Source organism: Acipenser ruthenus, chromosome 5, assembly GCF_902713425.1.
Source record: "Acipenser ruthenus chromosome 5, fAciRut3.2 maternal haplotype, whole genome shotgun sequence".
NCBI lineage: Eukaryota > Metazoa > Chordata > Actinopteri > Acipenseriformes > Acipenseridae > Acipenser > Acipenser ruthenus.
This window is the reverse complement of record NC_081193.1, coordinates 18,923,926-18,943,090: the sequence shown is the minus strand read 5'-3', so window position 1 is coordinate 18,943,090 and position 19,165 is coordinate 18,923,926. Positions and strand designations below refer to the sequence as shown.

General features: G+C 36.8%; 1 protein-coding gene across 1 annotated transcript; it reads right to left on the bottom strand.

The window, feature by feature from the left end:
• Window positions 1-6,354: 6,354 nt before the first annotated feature.
• Window positions 6,355-18,788, bottom strand: ubxn2a (UBX domain protein 2A). The gene is made up of 5 exons (XM_059024750.1): window positions 18,774-18,788; window positions 15,555-15,668; window positions 11,273-11,403; window positions 11,147-11,207; window positions 6,355-6,477 (listed from the first exon to the last, which is right to left on the bottom strand). The coding sequence occupies exons 1-5, from the start codon at window positions 18,786-18,788 to the stop codon at window positions 6,355-6,357; spliced, it is 444 nt and encodes a 147-aa protein (XP_058880733.1).
• Between the last annotated feature and the right edge of the window lie 377 nt (window positions 18,789-19,165).

Genomic DNA, 19,165 nt, shown 5'->3' with positions numbered 1-19,165 from the left:
AGGATACTCAGAAAGAGCAGTTTATTAAAAGGAAGGGGAAAGGTGGCAAGCATGTATAGGAAGTAACATTGTATTCTCATAAATCTCAAATAGCATTGTGTTACTTCCAGGCTGTTTTAGAAAATATTTATAAAAGTAACAAAGGCATTCAAACATTATTGTTTAAAAGGTCATACAAAAAATATTTATACCAACATTAATGACCTTTTAAGGACCACCAGTATGCCTGAATTTATAATACAGTTATATTAATAGATATATTATATTTTAGAGACTCCTAATTGCAGTTTAATGCTTACCAATGCTATATATAGTTATTCAAATATAGTTTGTATATTCTAGAACAGTGATTTGTTATAGATGTTACCAAGCTCCTGAACCATGGAGACAAGGTTTCAGACTGGGAAGTTTCCACTAGGACATGCTGGGGACCTGGCCAGTCGTGGTCACTGAAACCTGATTAAACATTCCTGCTGCTTCCCTTATTATCTGACATTCTGTCAACCAGTAAGTTGATTTTACCCCAAAGGCACTGTTGAGATGAAATGACCAAATACTTTAAGTGATCATTTTGTGTAACAGATTTCCTTAGAGTGAGGCAAGGAAACTGAGAGCTTTATTTAATGTACTACCAGGTACCATGTTTTAAAATGAAAGTGCATATTTTTTATAACATGTGTTTCTTTCAAAACTGCACATTTGAAACCTATGAAGCTAATGGAAGTACAACACAGGCACCAGGTTGCTAGAATCACTTTAAAACAGCCCTTAAAGTTTTGTGAATAGGGTCCAATAAATCAAGCAGTCCGTATCTATTTGCCAGCAATCTTAAGTCATATGACTTAAATATGGCAGCTGAAGCCAAAGTCAAGGGTGCCTTTAGAGTTTACCAGAGGATTTTCAATAACATTGAAAATATGAAATGATGATATTCCTCTATGTGTATGTATGCTTATTAAAAGCTTTCTTTTTATTTACATACTGTGAAAATGTTTTGCCATGCACCTTAATACAATAGCTGCTGGCTCCATTGATTTCTCTGATTTGCACATCATGCATACGTGGCTTTGACCCAAGAGATATTTATAAGTGTTTAAAAATACATTTTGGGTTACAAAATAAGAAATTTGTAACATAGAATAAGGCACAAGTTATGTTATGTGGTCTTCAGGAACATTTAGATTGCTGTATGTACCCATCTGCCAATTTACAAGTTATAAAAAATGCCTTTTTTATGGAATGCTATAGGCTAAAATGTTTTTTGGTTTGTTTGTTTTTTCAGCTGCAAACCGATGCAAAAACCATAAACAGCTGGTTTCCCTGATTGAGGCTCCTCCACTTAACTATTCTTTTTTCCAGAAAGCTCACTCTTAGAACTTAGAATCAATCAGGAAATTGTTGAAGGTTATTCATCTTTTGAAGTTTAAACCTTGACATTAAACGGTCCATTACCTGTTCATACTGTAATTATTTATCAACCACCTAAGTCAAACCCACTATTTCTGACTGATTTTGGGGATCTGCTATCTATACTGAAAGTGAAATATGATAGGATTCTTTTATTGGGTGATTTTAACCTTCATGTTGACATTGATTCTGATTCTAACTCCTTGGAATTTTTGAGGCTACTGGATTCCTTAGATTATATCCTGCATGTCAAAGGTCCTACGCATAATCGTGGCCATACTTCAGATCTGTAATTTCTCAAGGTTTAGCTGTTAAGAACATCATAACCCTAGACAGTGCTTAATTTGTAAATAGGGAGGTCCTGGAACACATAGTGAGCGCGAGAGGGGGGGTGTTCCGGGGGGCTCTGAGGTACCGGAACGCATGAGAAAAAAGTGACAAACACAATGTAGCCAAACAATGTAACTATAATCTGTGTTAAGGTGTCATCTTTAGCCTTGGCTACAATGCTTGCTGCCGCTATATGGGCCTTGGTTCGGGCATGTTCAAAAACCTTTTTTCTGAGCGCTCTTTGTTGTTTTTTTTACGTCAGAGGACGTTAATGTACATTCCACCCACTCTTTCGCTAGTTTCATCCCTCCCTATGATTAATACTTCTAAGTCATCTTGAGTAAAGTCAGCCAAATTACTAAATATTATTATTATTATTATTATTATTATTATTATTAATAATAATAATAATAATAATAATAATAATAATAATAATAATAATAATAATAATAATAATAATAATAATAATAATTGAGATATACACCTCATTTCCAAAATAAATAAATACAAACATCTACTGGTATTGTAACGTTATTGTACACAAGGCTTAATTATATAACTTGTGATTAAATATTTGACCTTGAGGAATGAATGTATTTTATACATGACAATTTACAACTACGGTTAAATATTTTATAATTTAATAATGACGGCGATTCCCCTTAGTCCACAAGGTGAAACGTAGTATCAGTTATGATACAACAACCTTTTAGGAGGATACTGCACATTCTAATGGATGACGTTCTTAAACGTCTATTATATTTTACGCGCACATTAAATATACATTTTCTAAATGTTGTTTTACTGTGTTAAACACTGAAAAATACTAAATATATACTTTGTTTATATAAAATGTACAGGTGGCGGTTATGGGTGTGCTTCAACGTGTGATTGATCACATGACTAATCCCAAAGGTTTACTGGATAGAAGAGGAATTGGGCAAACAGCGTTTTGCTATGTGCTGAATAAATACCACGGATTAGTTCCACAAATACCACTCGTTCGAGGCTCTCTTTTTTGTTGTAAAAAACAATGGGTGACTCCAAATGTATAGAAAAAAACAACACATAAGAAATGCAATTGACTATTTTTTTTAAAGATTAAATTAAATTAGATTAGATTGATACTGATGGCTAAAAAATGCTAATGGTTCAAACGGTTATGTTATCTCCAGTATTTTAAATATATATTATTATTTTTTGTCAAACTATATTTAATTTAATGTTTATGAACCAAGTGATCCAAATATAGATTCTCCCTAGCTTTTGTGATGTGTAGTTTGTGAACGACTCGTTCTTTCCGGTTCAAATAAACCTACGTAAACAATCTTAATGCGGTCTACATTGATTGGTTTTGTGTCATTGAATCAGTGAATCAAATGAACGAAATGAATCGATTCACTAGTGCCCATCACTAGTCCTCCCCGACCCCGTCCCTCTCTCCCGCCGAGTCTGACTCACTAGTAGGTCTACTAGCTAGTGGAGGACGTGCCGGTGGTGATGCTGAACTGGCGGGATTAAGCGCAGACAGCGCTGCTCTCTAAGGCATCGCCATCAGGAGCAGTTTCCTCCTCATTTTTGATTTGGCTTTCCTTTCCCACCACACGTTTCAAATTCAGTAGCGACGACTAGCCTAGGCTACGTGACGTGTCACGTAGGGATCTCTCACTAGCTGACCACCACTGTTTCAAGATCAGTTACTTACCTCGCCGGCCCGCCCCATAACCTCTATGTACAAATAAGAGAGCAGGTCTGGAATCGGTGTGGCAGGATAGGATGCGCTTTTACGGGTGGCGGGAGAAATAACGAGGAGGCAGAAGCAACTTTAACTCTGATCGCTTTTATTAGAATGTTTACAGTGCAAACAGTGGAAAAAATAATAAATCATGCCGCGAGAGGTACCGGATCGGGGCAAATTAGGTGCCGGAACAAAAAAAGTAAAATCTGAGAGGTGAGGGATCCTGTTCCGGCAGGATCCGGCTCAAATTAAGCACTGACCCTAGATGTATTTCTGATCATCTTGCCATTCTTTTTTAGGTGAATCTGCCAGTATCTCAAAAGACTGTGGACCTTGCATTTACATCATTTAATTATTCAACTGCTGTTAAGCTTTCTGATGTCTTGAGCTCATTACCACTCCGAGTCCTTATCAGTAGATGAGCTGGTTAATACCTACAACACCACCTTGACTGGTATCTTAGATACTGTAGCGCCAATCAAAACCCGGACAGTGTCTTTAAAAAATACTCACGTGGTTCAATGATACACCTCGTAAGATGAAATATGAGGGTCATAAACTAGAATGGAGATGGCGTGAATCTAAACTGCATGTTCATTACATCGCATGAAAGGGCTACCTGGTTTATAGGAAGTCTCTGGCGTTTTCTAGATCATCATATTATTCTAATTTAACTGAAACAAATAAAAATAATCCTAGATTTCTTTTTGCTACCCTAGATAAATTAATTAATCCTTCATCTAATTGTCATCCCCTTGACATTGGCTCCTCTCACAGCTGCAATGACTTTTTACATTTCTTTAAAAATAAAATACTAGACATCAGAAATGAGATTCCACAGACACCTTCTATTAAGGAGAACTCCAGCACAATTTTATCAACTACATCTATTAAGGCTGTTATTTGGGCTTTTTCTTTGATTACCTTGCAGGAACTGACAGAGCTAGTTTGACATATAAGAGCTACTACATGCTCTCTTGATCCTATTCCTACAAAACTATTAAAAGATGTTCTTGGTGTTATTAATACCCGGTGTTATTAATACCCACATTTTAAAAAATTTAAATGGTTCACTTTCCTCCCGTATAGCTCTCTCAGCACTTAAGGTAGCTGTGGTAAAGCCTATGCTTAAGAAAAACAATTTGGACCCTGAAGTACTCAATAACTATAGGCCAATCTCCAACCTATCATTCTTAGATAAGGTTCTAGAGAGAGTTGTTGCAATTCAATTATAAAAATGTCTAACTCTTAATGGTATATTCGAGAAGTTTCAGTCTAGTTTCCGTGCTGCACATAGCACCAAGACGGCCCTTGTCAGAGTTGTGAACGATCTGCTGATAAGTTCTGACTCTGGCTTTTCATCAGTATTAATTATTCTAGATCTAAGTGCTGCCTTTGATACTGTAAACCATTCCATCCTACTGAATAGTCTTGAAAGCACAGTAGGACTGTCTGGCCTTGTCCTATTATGGTTCAAATCTTATCTTTCTGATAGGTTTCAGTTTGTCCTATTTGGGAGGTAAAATTGGAAGTTGTCTATGGTGTTCCACAGGGCTCCATTCTAGGTCCCTTGTTGTTTTCATTATATATGCTACCATTAGGTGACATTATCCGCAGACATGGAGTGAACTTCCATTGCTATGTGATGATACCCAGCTATATTTGTCCCTAACGCCAGGAATTTCTTCTGCCTGGGTGTTATTAACTACTTGCCTTACAGACATCAAGCATTGGATGTCACAGATTTTTCTAATGTTGAATTCAGATAAAATGGAGATTATGCTAGTGAGATCACAGAACCAACTAAAAGGAAATGTGGGATTACATGAGCTTGACCCTTGCAGTCTCTCATCAAAACGTAAACTAGAAATTAAGAGATTGGGGGGTCATCTTTGATCCTGATCTATCATTTGAGACATATTAGGGAAGTTACTATATCTTTTTAGCATTTGAGAAATATAGCCAAACTTAGAACAATTATTTCCGTATCCGATGCTGACAGACTAATGCATGCCTTTGTTTCATCTAGAATTGATTATTGTAATGCAGTTTTTTCTGGTATCCTGCTTGCAGCTTGTTCAGAATACCGCCGCTAGAATTCTGACTAAAACCAGGAAAAGTGAACATATTACCCCTGTTTTGGCCTGTTTACACTGGCTTCCTGTGCAGTATAGAATTGATTTTAAGATTTTGCTGTTAACTTACAAGGCCCTGAATGGAGTTACTGACCCCGTATCTTCCAAACCGCACTCTGAGATCACAGGATGCGGGGCTGCTGGTTATTCCTGGGGTCAACAAAAGCAACACAGCAACCAGGGCTTTTTCTTGTAGAGCTCCTAAATTATGGAATGCTCTGCCTTCGTTTGTCAGGGAAGCTGGGACCGTTACAGTTTTCAAGTCAAGACTAAAAACACACTTTTATAAAATGGCTTTCTTATCTTAGTGGGTTTTAATGTAACTTTAAAATTGCTGCTTTTGTATTATTATGTGTATACTGTTATTTAAATGATCTGACTGTGGCAGTTGTATGTGCGACATGGTATACAAATGTATTGTGGTTTGTTCTTTTTTCTGCTATGTACTGTACAGTACTTTGCGATACTTTTGTATAAAAAGCGATATATAAATGCAATAAATAAATAAATAAAACCTCCAAATCCATTTCCTCCTTAGTAGTACAATAGATTGTACCAATAAAAAGACCCCTTTATGGTAAACTACCCCATTGTAGCAACTGAACATGTTCTGAATTATCATTTTAATATTGCATCCCAAAGCCAGTCTATCTAGAAACAGATACATTTGTGCATTAAAATGATCAAACATGTAGCGATATTTACAATGGGACTGAACTGCCACAACATCAGTGATGTCTTAAATTAAAATAGATTACATTTCTGCACCAGTCTCCTTCCATCTGCCAGCCAGATCTGAATGCGTGTGATGGGCTGTGAGTTACTGAGCTTGACGGCCAGGGTTCCGGTATTACTCTGAGAGCAGCACTAGGGACAGGAGAGAGCAGGATGGCTTGAACATACAGTCCACTAATACCAGATGACATTTAACCACAAATCAGGCTCCACAAATAACTCGATTTCTAATGTATTCATGTCCAAGGTACACAGTGTTATAACCTGTGACACACACACACAAACCAAGGGATTTTAATTTTAATAAGCAAAGTGCCTAGTTTGACTTATAGGATGGTTTCCAAAACACACTGGAAACATAACTGGTGATTTTCAATGTGTGCTCCAGTTAATTTGCACCAGAATTTGCACCAATTTGCATCAGATGTTTGTGATATAAAAAAAATATCTGTTTAACGTATAATACAATTTGTAAAACAAAACAAAACAAAAAAAAAAACACCACTGTGCTTGAAACATTTGTATACATTTGTATAATCAAACAAACAAAGACCAAAAAGGGTACCAGTGATAATGTTGCTGATGCAAATTTTAAAGTCTTGGTTATCTCCTCCAAGTGTAACTGGCCAGTTTAAGGTAATCTAAGAGAAAAAAAAAGTTGAAGTAAAATACTGTTTATTTTATTTATTTTCATCAATATAAACAATGACAATAATCATATTACATGTTATCTCTGGCTAAGAGAACACCCCTCGGGAGCCGAAGTGTTTTAAGACAGAGTTGACCACTGGACAAAATCAATATGCCAATGCCAATCACGATGTGAATCAATAAATACAAATGTATGCTGTGTGGTCCAGTGGTTAAAGAAAAGGGCTTGTAACCAGAAAATCCCCGGTTCAAATCCCACCTCAGCCACTTACTCATTGTGTGACCCTGAGCAAGTCACTTAACCTCCTTGTGCTCCGTCTTTCGGGTGAGACGTAGTTGTAAGTGACTCTGCAGCTGATGCATTGTTCACACACCCTAGTCTCTGTAAGTCGCCTTGGATAAAGGCGTCTGCTAAATAAACAAATAATAATAATAATAATAATAATAATAATAATAATAATAATAATAATATTTATTACTTATGTCATGATGCACATGCATCAACATATGAAATGAACAGAATAAGAGAAAAGCAATAAACTAACTTTAATAAACTAACTGGCAAATTAAATGAACAAAGCACTCCTACATACGGTAAAAATGCAGCAGCGGCTCTAACAGTAATTATACGAGATACGAGAATGAATTTTAACACAATGGTTATTAACACAGCACCCCAACACACGTTAAATGCAAGTCAGTTTGGAAAATATTGAATAAACCCTTTGAATTTGAGTTTGATGATGATGAGTTATCAGGTTACAAAACAGTACTGCATCCGTTTTGAATCGGTTAGTAACTAATCGCTATCAGTGCCGAAAGGGTGTTCTTTTAAGAGAAGCTCCTGTTCCTTTAGGCAGAGCATTTACAATGGGAAAAATTCTGTTTCACCTATATGCAGAGACTACTGTAGTAACAAATGGGAAAACGAATTTGTTCTATTAAGAAGTCAAGCGTGTTGCAAATATGATATATTTTGTTATTTAGGAACTGTTGTAAAGGATAGCAGTGCCATCATTAAAAGTCAATCCTAGGGCTAAGGGCACAACATGCTCTGGTTAGACAAATTGCAGCACTTTGGGACTCCTAAATACAGTGGAACAAAGAGACACCTAGTGGCTTAACTATATATACAGTATAGTCAGAATTATTAAATGAAAGCTTCAAGCACAGTTTATATATATATATATATATATATATATATATATATATATATATATATATATATATATATATATATATATATATATTGTGAGCAGGGAGAGGGTTAAATTTCTCCCTGCTGAAGAAAAAAAAAATGTGCAAATGCACATTGGTTTAATTTAGTTGTTGTGTTAATTGTTTTATTAGTGATCATTGTAAATTGGTGATCATTGTAAATTAGAGCCAGGTGCAGGGTATTTAAATGAAGCAGCCAGTCTGTTCAGGGCTGGTGTGTATAGAAAGCCCGCTTGATAGTGTGCGCAAGTGTATAAAGACAAAGGTACTGTGTAAAGTAGTGGTGGGAAAAGTGAAGCCTCTTGAACCACTGAACCATTTGCTTCATAAAAGATTCACTGAGCCGAATCACTTAAAGCGCGTCGTGCTCCATAGTGACATCTATTGGTAGAGCCGCGTCATTGAACACACTTGAACTTGAACATATGAGTTACACACAGGCTGCTTTTGCCTGGAACTTGGCATTTAGAAATTATGATCTGTAGCCTAATGTACACGAGACACCGTAAAGCACGCTTTTTACAGGCTCTGTCAGTGTCATTTGTAACTTACAAAATGAAGTTATATTTTATAATTTCTCTGTTATCTGGTTATATATCAACCACACATGTGATTACCCAACAAAAAAGCGAGACACGCATACGCACTATCATACTTGAAATGTAAAATTGTTGTACAATCGAAAACACCATAATGTTGCTTTAGAAAGGTAGACATATCTGACCTGATGTACTCGGCTGGGAAATTAGTGTTGAAACAAGTAAGATAATAGTCCCGGTGGCGCAACTAGTTAGTAAATCGTATAATTAGAAATGCTTGTCAAGCGCAGGATCGAATCCCTGCTCCTGAGAGGAAGTGTGTGTAGAGAACTTGTTTTAGATTTTAAAAAATGATAATAATTACATTTTCCAAAATGCAAAACTAAAAGAATCATATTTGCTGATATTTTTTTTTTAAATAAACAAATTGAAAAAAAGAGAGAAAGAAATAATACATGCTTCCTTCCAGGAGTAATCTAGGCTGTATTTCAGCGAAGCATTGTATTGATTCTGGTTCAGTCAGATCACGTGATGTGTTGCTTCATGCGGAACACTGTGCTTCAGATGGTTCGAGGCGGGTTACGTCATTTGTTTGCTTCACATGAAGCAGTGGTCATTTGAATCACCTGAAGTAGTGAATCACTGAATCATGTGACTGATCCAAAGCCTCAATGAGCTCCTGTGAGCGATTTGAAGCCCCGTGTATGATTTGTAGCCTCAATGAAGCAATGAACCTCGTGAATCGGTTGAAGCCCCTCTCTAAAACTCATAGACATTCTAGTATTAGGCATAGCATTAATGGGTCATTAGTTCAGTGTCTCATCGGTGTCTCTCGGATGGCTAGATTATTTTTAAGCATATAATCATACTTGAAGCGTAACCCCAAGTCAATTAAAGCCTATTGGCCATTTTTTAAAAAAAGTAATTTTCCATTTTGGATCTTATTATAGTTTCCATAAGTTTCCATATAATAGAAGTCAGGCTTATTGGTCTGTAGTTACCTGGTTCGGTTTTGTCTCCCATTGTGTTATTATTATTATTATTATTTATTTCTTAGCAGACACCCTTATCCAGGGCGACTTACAATCGTAAGCAAAAACATTTCAAGCGTTAGAATACAAGAAATACAATAACTTTTGTTCAAGTAAAGTACAAGTTTGACAAACCACAATTCAATAATACAGCAGGTAATAGTGATAGTTACATCAGGATATGATTAAATAGTGATAGTTACATCAGGATGTGATTAAATACAAAGTACTACAGGTTAAAAACTTGGCAGATTACAGTTTTCTGAAGTACAGGATTAAATGCAGTAAAATAGGGGCTGATAAGAGCAAAATAAAGCACATTTACATGAAGGGTGATAGTGTCCCAGGATACAAACAGAGGAGTTCTACAGGTGCTCTTTGAAGAGGTGAGTCTTAAGGAGGCGCCGGAATGCATCGTTTGTGGATCGGTATTAAGTTTGCAATTCTCCAATCTGTCGGTACAACCCCTGTAAATAAGTTAGCGGTTTGTAAATAACTTCTTTCATTTCTTTGAGTACTATTGGAAGGATCTCATCCAGCCCAGGGGATTTTATTATTATTTATTTATTAGCAGACACCCTTATCCAGGGCGACTTACAATTGTTACAAGATATCACATTATTTTTTACACATTGTTTTTTACATACAATTACCCATTTATACAGTTGGGTTCTTACTGGAGCAATCTAGGTAAAGTACCTTGCTCAAGGGTACAGCAGCAGTGTCCCCCACCAGGGACTGAACCCACGACCCTCCTGTCAAGAGTCCAGAGCCCCAACCACTACTCCACACTGGATTTGTTTATTTTAAGAGCTCCTAGTCCCTTTAACATTTCTGCCTCTGTGATTCATGACCGTGATTCTGGTGTCCTCAAGAAGAAAGAGGCTGTACAATCCGAACAGAAACTAAACTAGAATAATTGTCATATAACATGACAATAATTGTCTATTTTCCCTTTATGTTACAGTTTTTAAATGATATACAACATTGCTTCTCATGCAAGATTTCCATAATCACAATAAAACACTGGTATCTAAATGTACTCCAAAGTGATAAAACTTCACCAAAAAAGTTAAAAACATAGTGTTATCTTTAACACCATCATTTTGTAAAATAAATGATTAATCAAGCTTTGCGATGAAAAACGACCACTAGCTTTTAATAAAATGAATGCTCATATGAGCCTACTAGATTGTAAATAGCATATACCATACCATATACTGTACTACACATCATAACTCTTACAAGCCATGCTACACAAACAGATTCCTTGAACACCATTGCTCAAAAGCAATACCTAACACAATGATATCACAAGCAGTAGAAATGTGAGCTTCCCTCTACCGCGAACAAGCTTCAAACCTGCCTTAGAGGCACCAGCTCTGCTTGATTAGTGGAGCTCACTTCATATTCAAACCTACACCTTCAGAAATCAAAAGGCTAGTGAACCTATTGCACCACATAAAGAACCGTGAACCATGTCCTTACCTTCCCAGTCTGTAGCCTTGCTTCCTGAAAGGATGAAACACCTTTTGTGCTGGCATGTACACTTCATTCTTACAGTCCTCTACCTTTACCAACTCCTCATCGGTGAATGCTTTATCCAGCTCCAAAGGAATAAAACAATACAATAATAAAGAGAAGAAGACTCTTTCAAGGCGCCATGAATAAGTTATATAGTAAGACAGAGCTTACTGCTGTACGAAGCCCAAAGAATTCCTGAAGCACCGAAAAAGATATCGGAATGATGATGAGAATTAAATATTTATCATGTTGGTTTTCAAATGACTGGCACTGTCTCTCAGGAGGTTCTCCAAAATGAGGACCAGCTAAAAATACTTTTAGGGAAAAGTTTGAGAAATACCATTGGGATACCAATTATAATTCCAGCATGTTACCATAAAGAAACCTTGGCATAATAATTAGTAGCAATGGTAGGATTTGAAAAAAATGAAAATCAATCAATAAGTAAATAAATAAAAACAAACAATGCACAAGGTTACCAAAGGGTGATTTATTTATTGTGCCAGTTGGTGTTTTCATGTGGCTGCGAGACCCAAGGATAATGTAAAACAAAACAAAAAACAAAACAAAACCATGTTTGCTCCAACTGAATTGATTTAAATCCAAGATTAAAAAATAAGAGAGTAACAATATTATACAGGATGAAAGGTTAATATCCTTAAAACTTTTTAGAGTGATAACTTACCCCTGGAAATAATTGGAGCCACATCCATAAAATTTTAACTCATTTTCTGATTTTCTTTTTCAGTGCCCATGATGAGAGCCCACATTATTTTATAGTGACTCTGAAATAAATTATTTAATTAGTGATTTATTAAATTCACCAGCTGCTGGCCAACCCAGTGGCAGTTCCATTGCAGGGTTCACATTTTATTATCAAAAGCAAGCCCTCTGAGCCTTTGGACAAGCTATTTTGTACAGAAATGATGTTGTTAAATATGCTTAACAATGTCACACTGGCTTTTTAATCAAAGGCACAGCATGACCTCATTCATTAGGTTAGTGCCACATGTCCTCACGTTATTGGCTTTTAAACAACAACAAACAGTACTGATTTTCTACTGATTATCTCCAAGACTCATGATGCAGAGAAGACAGTGCCTGGAATCCAACATGCCCCAATGCTAGTACTTATTATTATTATTATTTGTTTATTTAGCAGATGCCTTTATCCAAGGTGACTTACAGAGACTAGGGTGTGTGAACTATGCATCAGCTGCAGAGTCACTTACAATTACGTCTCACCTGAAAGACGGAGCATAAGGAGGTTAAGTGACTTGCTTAGGGTCACACAATGAGTCAGTGGCTGAGGTGGGATTTGAACCGGGGACCTCCTGGTTACAAGCCCTTTTCTTTAACCACTGGACCACACAGCCTAGAAACATAAACAATCTCTTCTCTTTCTTAGGATACAAGCACCGTGCACTTATAGGACGGGCAAGCTATCCAATGTGTATTGACAGTCGTACAATGCTTTTCTATATGCATTTTTTTTATTTTCTTTGAATAATGAGTAATATTATTATTATTTATTTCTTAGCAGACACCCTTATCTAGGGCGACTTACAATTGTTACAAGATATCACATTATTTGTACATACAATTACCCATTTATACAGTTGGGTTTTTCCTGGAGTAATAAAGTACCTTGCTCAAGAGTACAGCAGCAGTGTCCCCACCTGGGATTGAACCCACAACCCTCCGGTCAAGTCCAGAGCCCTAACCACTACTCCATACTGGGATGAGCATGGCATTTTTATGTTTCAGATATCCATTCAAGATTCAGTATTCAAATGTCCATTAATTTGCAAAGCGTTATCAAAGCCAGTATATGAACCACTGCATTACAGTTGAAAAATATCCTAGAATAATTTGTGTAGACCTTATTTTACCCTAGTGAATTAACTACAAAACAAAGGATGCCACACAGTAGTTATGGGTCAGGTAAAAACAGTACATAAAAGCAAGACTACACATTTTTTAAAAATAATCCCTGCCATTGTTATGTTTTCGCAATAAACACAGTGGTCATAGACACGTTTTCATAAAGTAATAACATTACTTTTTATCCATTTTATTTCTCTTTTATTACATTCCACATAACAAAAACTAGGATAGCATCATGAAAAGAATAGTTGATCACTGTAAAGTAATTTCTTTTGCAAGTCGGAGTGACGTACCTAACCTGTATTACAGACTGACTGACTGCTTCCTAAATTTGAAGCAGCACTAGCAACTTCACATGTATGTAGAGTTCATGAATTGGCAGCTAGTGTCTAAAATGCTAAGGCTTTTTGACAGCCAGGAGTAAATAGGGGACCGAGAGTGGCTGCGTTGATCTTCTGTTTTTTTATATATAGAGAGAGAGAAATCCCACACAGCTAGAGCTATCTTTCCTCTTGCTAATTTTGAAAGTTAGCAATTACATGTTTTTTTTCCCCTGCAAATACATGGTTGTTCAGATATTTGTCGCAGCATTACACAAAGCATCACGCAAGGAAAATAAATGAACACAGTACACAAGGTATGGTAACCCGTCGAGGGTATGAACAACAAGTAACATGAATGAGCAGGTCCCAAAGACCGCGAAAAAACACACTATGGCCAAAACAAATAGACAAACACAGCTAACCTGTATCGTGCCAGTTTAAAGCCAGCACAAGCCGCAATTGCTATCTTAGTTCTCTTTACCTTATGTTCTGCCTCTGAACAACCCAACCATGATGAGCGGCTGATCCACTCTTTTATACAGCTGTGCCGGGGCTCGATTACTTGTTAATTCAATTGAGCCCCGGCACATTCTGCACGTGAAGTGATTTGGCAGGGAAGGTAAATAACTCTTCCCTGACAATCTAAAACAATAGGACCTAAATACATAAATGATTCCAGTTGTTAAAACTTCATGCTAATACTGGACTTAGCTCTCACCAAGATAAGCACCAACTAAGACATAGCTTATTTTACTGTAAACTAATGTGATCCATCTGCGTTTCATTCCATCTGATGATGTAGATATCCTTCTGCCTGGTGTTGATGGCTGAAGTGTAATGCTGGCAGGGATCAGCCTATTTTGCCTCCCTGGCGCATCAGCATGACAACCGTCTGGACTGAGCTGAGTAGGGGTCTTCAAGTGGGCACCTTCCACCCTTGGTGTTTCGTCGACTAGCCCACGACACCTTAAGAGGGCTCAATAATGATTCTGGTGTCCCAGCATCACCCCCCTCCGTCCCCCACTCAGCTAAGCCCAGCTTACTTACCCTCCTTACATCAACGTTTTTTTTTTTTTTTATTTCTACTGTGCTTGAGGTTCCCAATAAGAATATTTTTGTCTCAAGCAGAACCAGTTGCTGCTTCTCTCTGCTGCTTCAGATAAGTTCTTAACTATGTGTTGCAACTCTTGGCCACTGAATCCTATGTCTGAGAAACCAGGTTGTGGAGTGTGCCACAAATCCTCGACAACCCACCTCCACTGGGTAAACCTGGACTCTCCATCCTCACTGTTCTGCTTCAGCAGCTAGTTGAGCGTACCGAAGTTTCTTCCTTTTGTACGCCTCATCCACAGCATCCTCCCATGGCACTGTTAACTCTACCAGGTGAACAAGGTGTGCTGATCCAGACCACAAGACAATATCAGGTCGATGGTTACTGGTGGCAATCTCAGGTGGGAAAATAAGCTGTTGTCAAACATCTGCCAGCATTTTCCACTCTAGCAGCCTCCAGTTGTCCGAGACAAGTTTTGGTTTTAATACCTTTTATTGGTGGTTGCTCCCCTGGATGGAGGAATGTTGTTTTAAATAATAACACATAACACAAAATAAACAAAATACACACAAGGGCAGGGTGTACCCCAACACAGACCTCTATCCGTAGAATCTTTAAAAGCATATTTAAAAAATCCATGCATATTTTCATCAATGTGGTTGTATTCAATAGTGTCAGGGTGATCTATTCATAGTGTGTGGAATAACTTTACAACAAATGTCCATGCAGAATTCCATAAAATGGCCAAGCCGTTATGAAAATTAAGCAAGCTATAATTCATGCAAAAGATTCAGGAATGGAAGGCCCCGTAGCAAGTTTCATCACAGTCGAATGAATAGTTCTTAAGAAAGTATTAATGGAGGCCTGTACTATATACAGAATCAATCTTCTGGGATATTGTTCCCTACAGGGGGTAAGACATTGATACATTATGTATTATTCATATCGGTGGTCATCAAAATAAATACAATGTTCAGCATGATACTTGCCCTCTTTTTATTGACTCCAAGGACTTCTGATCTGCAGCATCTGTGTAGCTTCGGAGACCACCATCATTCACTGTGAATCCATTCTTCCACAGTTTCACAACAACCTCTGCCTATTGAACAACCCCATATCTGTACAAGAACGGACAGTGTCCTGCTAACAACACAGTAAAACATGTATCTGTGAAGAAGCAAACACAGTACATGCCCTTTCTTCCTAGCATGATCAAGTGTGAATGAACTTTTTGTGTTCCAATTGTATCTGCAAACCTTTTTTTATTATTATTATTGTGCAACACACATGTTGTATAAAGTGTCCAGTGTATCTTTAAATAGCAACAAGCTTAGTTTTGTCCTCTTACCTCTTACTGGATGTTTCTTGTCATTCTTAGTGGTTCTAACTGCAGTTACTCAAACAGGGAGTTTAATTCACTATACTCTGGGTTAATGCACTTTGACCTGAAGCCAGGAACAACTCTCCAGCTCTAGTGGCCAGATTGTCCATAGGAAGGGCTGTATTTTTTTCACTGTAAAAATTGGCTTATTTCATAGCCTAAAAATAGGTATTTCAAGATTAAACATAATATTCATTAATGCAGAAAAAAACAGCCTTGTCACGTTCAAAATGTATCATTTTCTCTAGAGTTATTATACAACAAATGTTCCTAAATATTTAAATGCTTACCTGAAAAACACCATTCTCTGCCTTTGCTGTTGTTTATGGTATTAACTTCTTTCATGTTGTGCCTCCTTTTACATCTAAGAAGCTGTAAAGGTGCATGGTTAAGCACAGAAATTTCACGTCTACAAGAGCATCATCAAACAGGTGTTTTCAGATTCTCTGGTAAATGCCACAATAATCAACCAAATAATTTTCATACAGCAGCTTTTAATGGCTAGCCACGACAAAGCTCTTGACAATCAAATAAGTAAAAAGGCTTATGAAAACAAGACCTACAAATAAAAAGAATAAAATAAACAGAATAAAAAACAAAATATATTGTATATATGTATATATGTAGAATAGAAATACGACTGCTTGACAACTAGTAAAAATAAAACCTGTGTGCAAAGCATTCCATTGACTGTGCTGCATCTAAATTGAGCAATTCTTTTAACCCCCAATATAAAATATAATAGGTGGCATTCACAGCAGTGCATATACTATAAAACACAAAGGTGTCTGCAAAACATTTCCTGGAAATCTCTTCTAAAAATATCATTTCATTTAGAAAGTCTGACATGGGCTTTTCAAGCTTTGGTCCAGATAGTGTAGCCCATTGCCCACTAAATTAGGAGCATGGTGATCTACAGTGCTTCTCCTAATTATTCTTCCGCACTGAGATAGTGTGGCAGGCATCGGGAGTTCAGGATAAAACCACTGAAGATGCGGCTCCACTATACACTAGCTGTAAGAAGCTGAATGTAAGAGGCCTCATTTACAAAGCAGCGGTAATTTTGCCAGAATTGCGGGAGGAAAATTGAGATGACTGCACATAGTATTTCCCAGTGTCAGGCCCTATTTACTAATTAATGAGAAGCAAAAATACCAGTCAGAAAAATTCTAATTGGTGAATGCATTTACCATGGCTGACAGTTAGAAAGCTTTACTACACTCTTCCAAGGGTGTGTTAACCACAGATTTAGAGAAGTGGTTTTCAAATCCGGTCTTTGGGAACCCCTGTGTCTTCTGGTTTTCATTACAACTGAGCTCTCAATTACTTAACTAAATCCTTAATTGAACTCATAATTAGCTTAATTAGGCTGTTTTAATTGTTTTGAGCTCTTAAACAGTTGGGGATTTCAATTTAACTATAAAATGTTACAAATAACTAATGTATTTCCCTGCAGTTCTACTGAATAATGTGTACTCACACCATTTGATCCAATATAAACTATATTGAAGCCACCTTGGCTTTATTCAGTATAGTTTATAGTACCTGTATACTGTAGCATAAGTGATTGAACCTAAACAAAATAAGTGTTTCAGAGAAACCATATGCCTTTAGAATGCTGCTAACTGTTTTTGTAACCTGTTGTTTTCAGTCATGTGGAAGTGGAATGGGAAGAAAGGAAACTCATTTTTAATAAAAAATGAACAGAATATATATTTATCTTATTCTCCACGATGTACAGTCCGACTTTTGGTTTTTATGTAAACGTTTGAATTTCACTACATTCATGACTAAGGCAAAAAATATTTTTCAGTAGTAAGACTGGAGAAATATGTTGGCATCACCCAAATGAAACAGAGCAGATGGCCCAAGCAGTTGCGTAATCAGCAACAATGTGAAAGTAACCAAAACGTGCACAGCAAAAGTAACGTGGATGCTGTAGAAAATACTTACTGAATAACAAAATGCATCCACCAAACAATACAAGATTATACGGTTACGTGTAGGCGTAAAGACACCTTCTCATTCAGACAATTACGTTAACCGGGTATACCAAGTGGCACCTGCACTCGTTACATATCTTGATGGTTTTTTTTTTTTTTTTTAAACCAGCAGATTTTATGAGACGGATTAACCCATTTCACAATCAACACTTCAACAATAATACACGATTCCAATGTAAATGTTGACTGCTTTCTACCATAGTTTACTTTTATATGCGTTCTACATACAGTATATGCTTGAGAAAAAAAAAAATCTTAATATGTAAAAAAAAAAAACTTTAAAAAACAAAGAAATGCATGGAACATTATTATACGATACTTTATTAAACCTCGGAGAAACTTATATTGTATATTTTCAAATGGAAGTTTTCTCAGGGAATGTAATGTTCCATGTTTTTTAAAAGATACATATCTGTGTACACATTTAAAAAGGTTATTAACTTAAAAGCAAATCTGATGAAGTAGGATTTATACAAAGGCAACCCGTAGTAAACATTGGAATGGCGTTTTAATATGGAAGTATTGGGCAAATGCTGGAAAGGGAACAAGTTTAAACCCTCGTTTAAAGTTAGAGATAAACAGAACCACGAGGGTGCAACAGTTTGATCCATTCCTGGTTTTACTGAGCTAAATAAGATAAGACTCACTTGAACTGGTTACATTACAGTGGCTAATCAAGCTCGTATTAAAACCTGGAATGGGTGCAACTGCTATCTGCAATAAGACTTCCATCCCTATGCTTAAACAGATGTGGACCTCACGCACATGATGGGAGCAATGCGGCTGTAGCTCCGCCCTTACAAAATCAAAACAAATCTACCCAGTGCTCGCACATGTTACTAGTGCAGAGTCGACCTGGTCAGGGGTGTTTGTGGCAAAATAATAATAAAAAGTCCAAGGAAAAATAAACCAGAGGAAGATATATTATGTAAATCTACAATACCAACGGCTTCACAACATGTATGTCGAGGATAACAATGTGTACAATGTAACCAATTGTATCAGTTTATAAGGCTATTTTACATGTATCTTATATTTAGATAAAGTTACACCATACGCTGCTGTAGTGCCGCTCTTCACGTCACGGCAAAACTCTTTTATGTTCATATGGGTTTTATATAACTTAACAGCTGCAGGGTTTAAAGTGCTAAACCTGTTAACCAACCTTTTGTTAAAAAATAAGAAATAAACTTTAATTCTGTAATAATACAG

Excerpts from the sequence above, each read along its gene's own strand:
- ubxn2a (XM_059024750.1), bottom strand. Across the intron at positions 11,404-15,554 it reads AGTCAATAAAAAGAGGGCAA|ATTCCTTTGGAGCTGGATAA; the intron begins GTATCATGCTGA and ends TTGTATTGTTTT. Across the intron at positions 6,478-11,146 it reads AGCTGGTGCCTCTAAGGCAG|TGCTGCTCTCAGAGTAATAC; the intron begins GTTTGAAGCTTG and ends TCCTGTCCCTAG.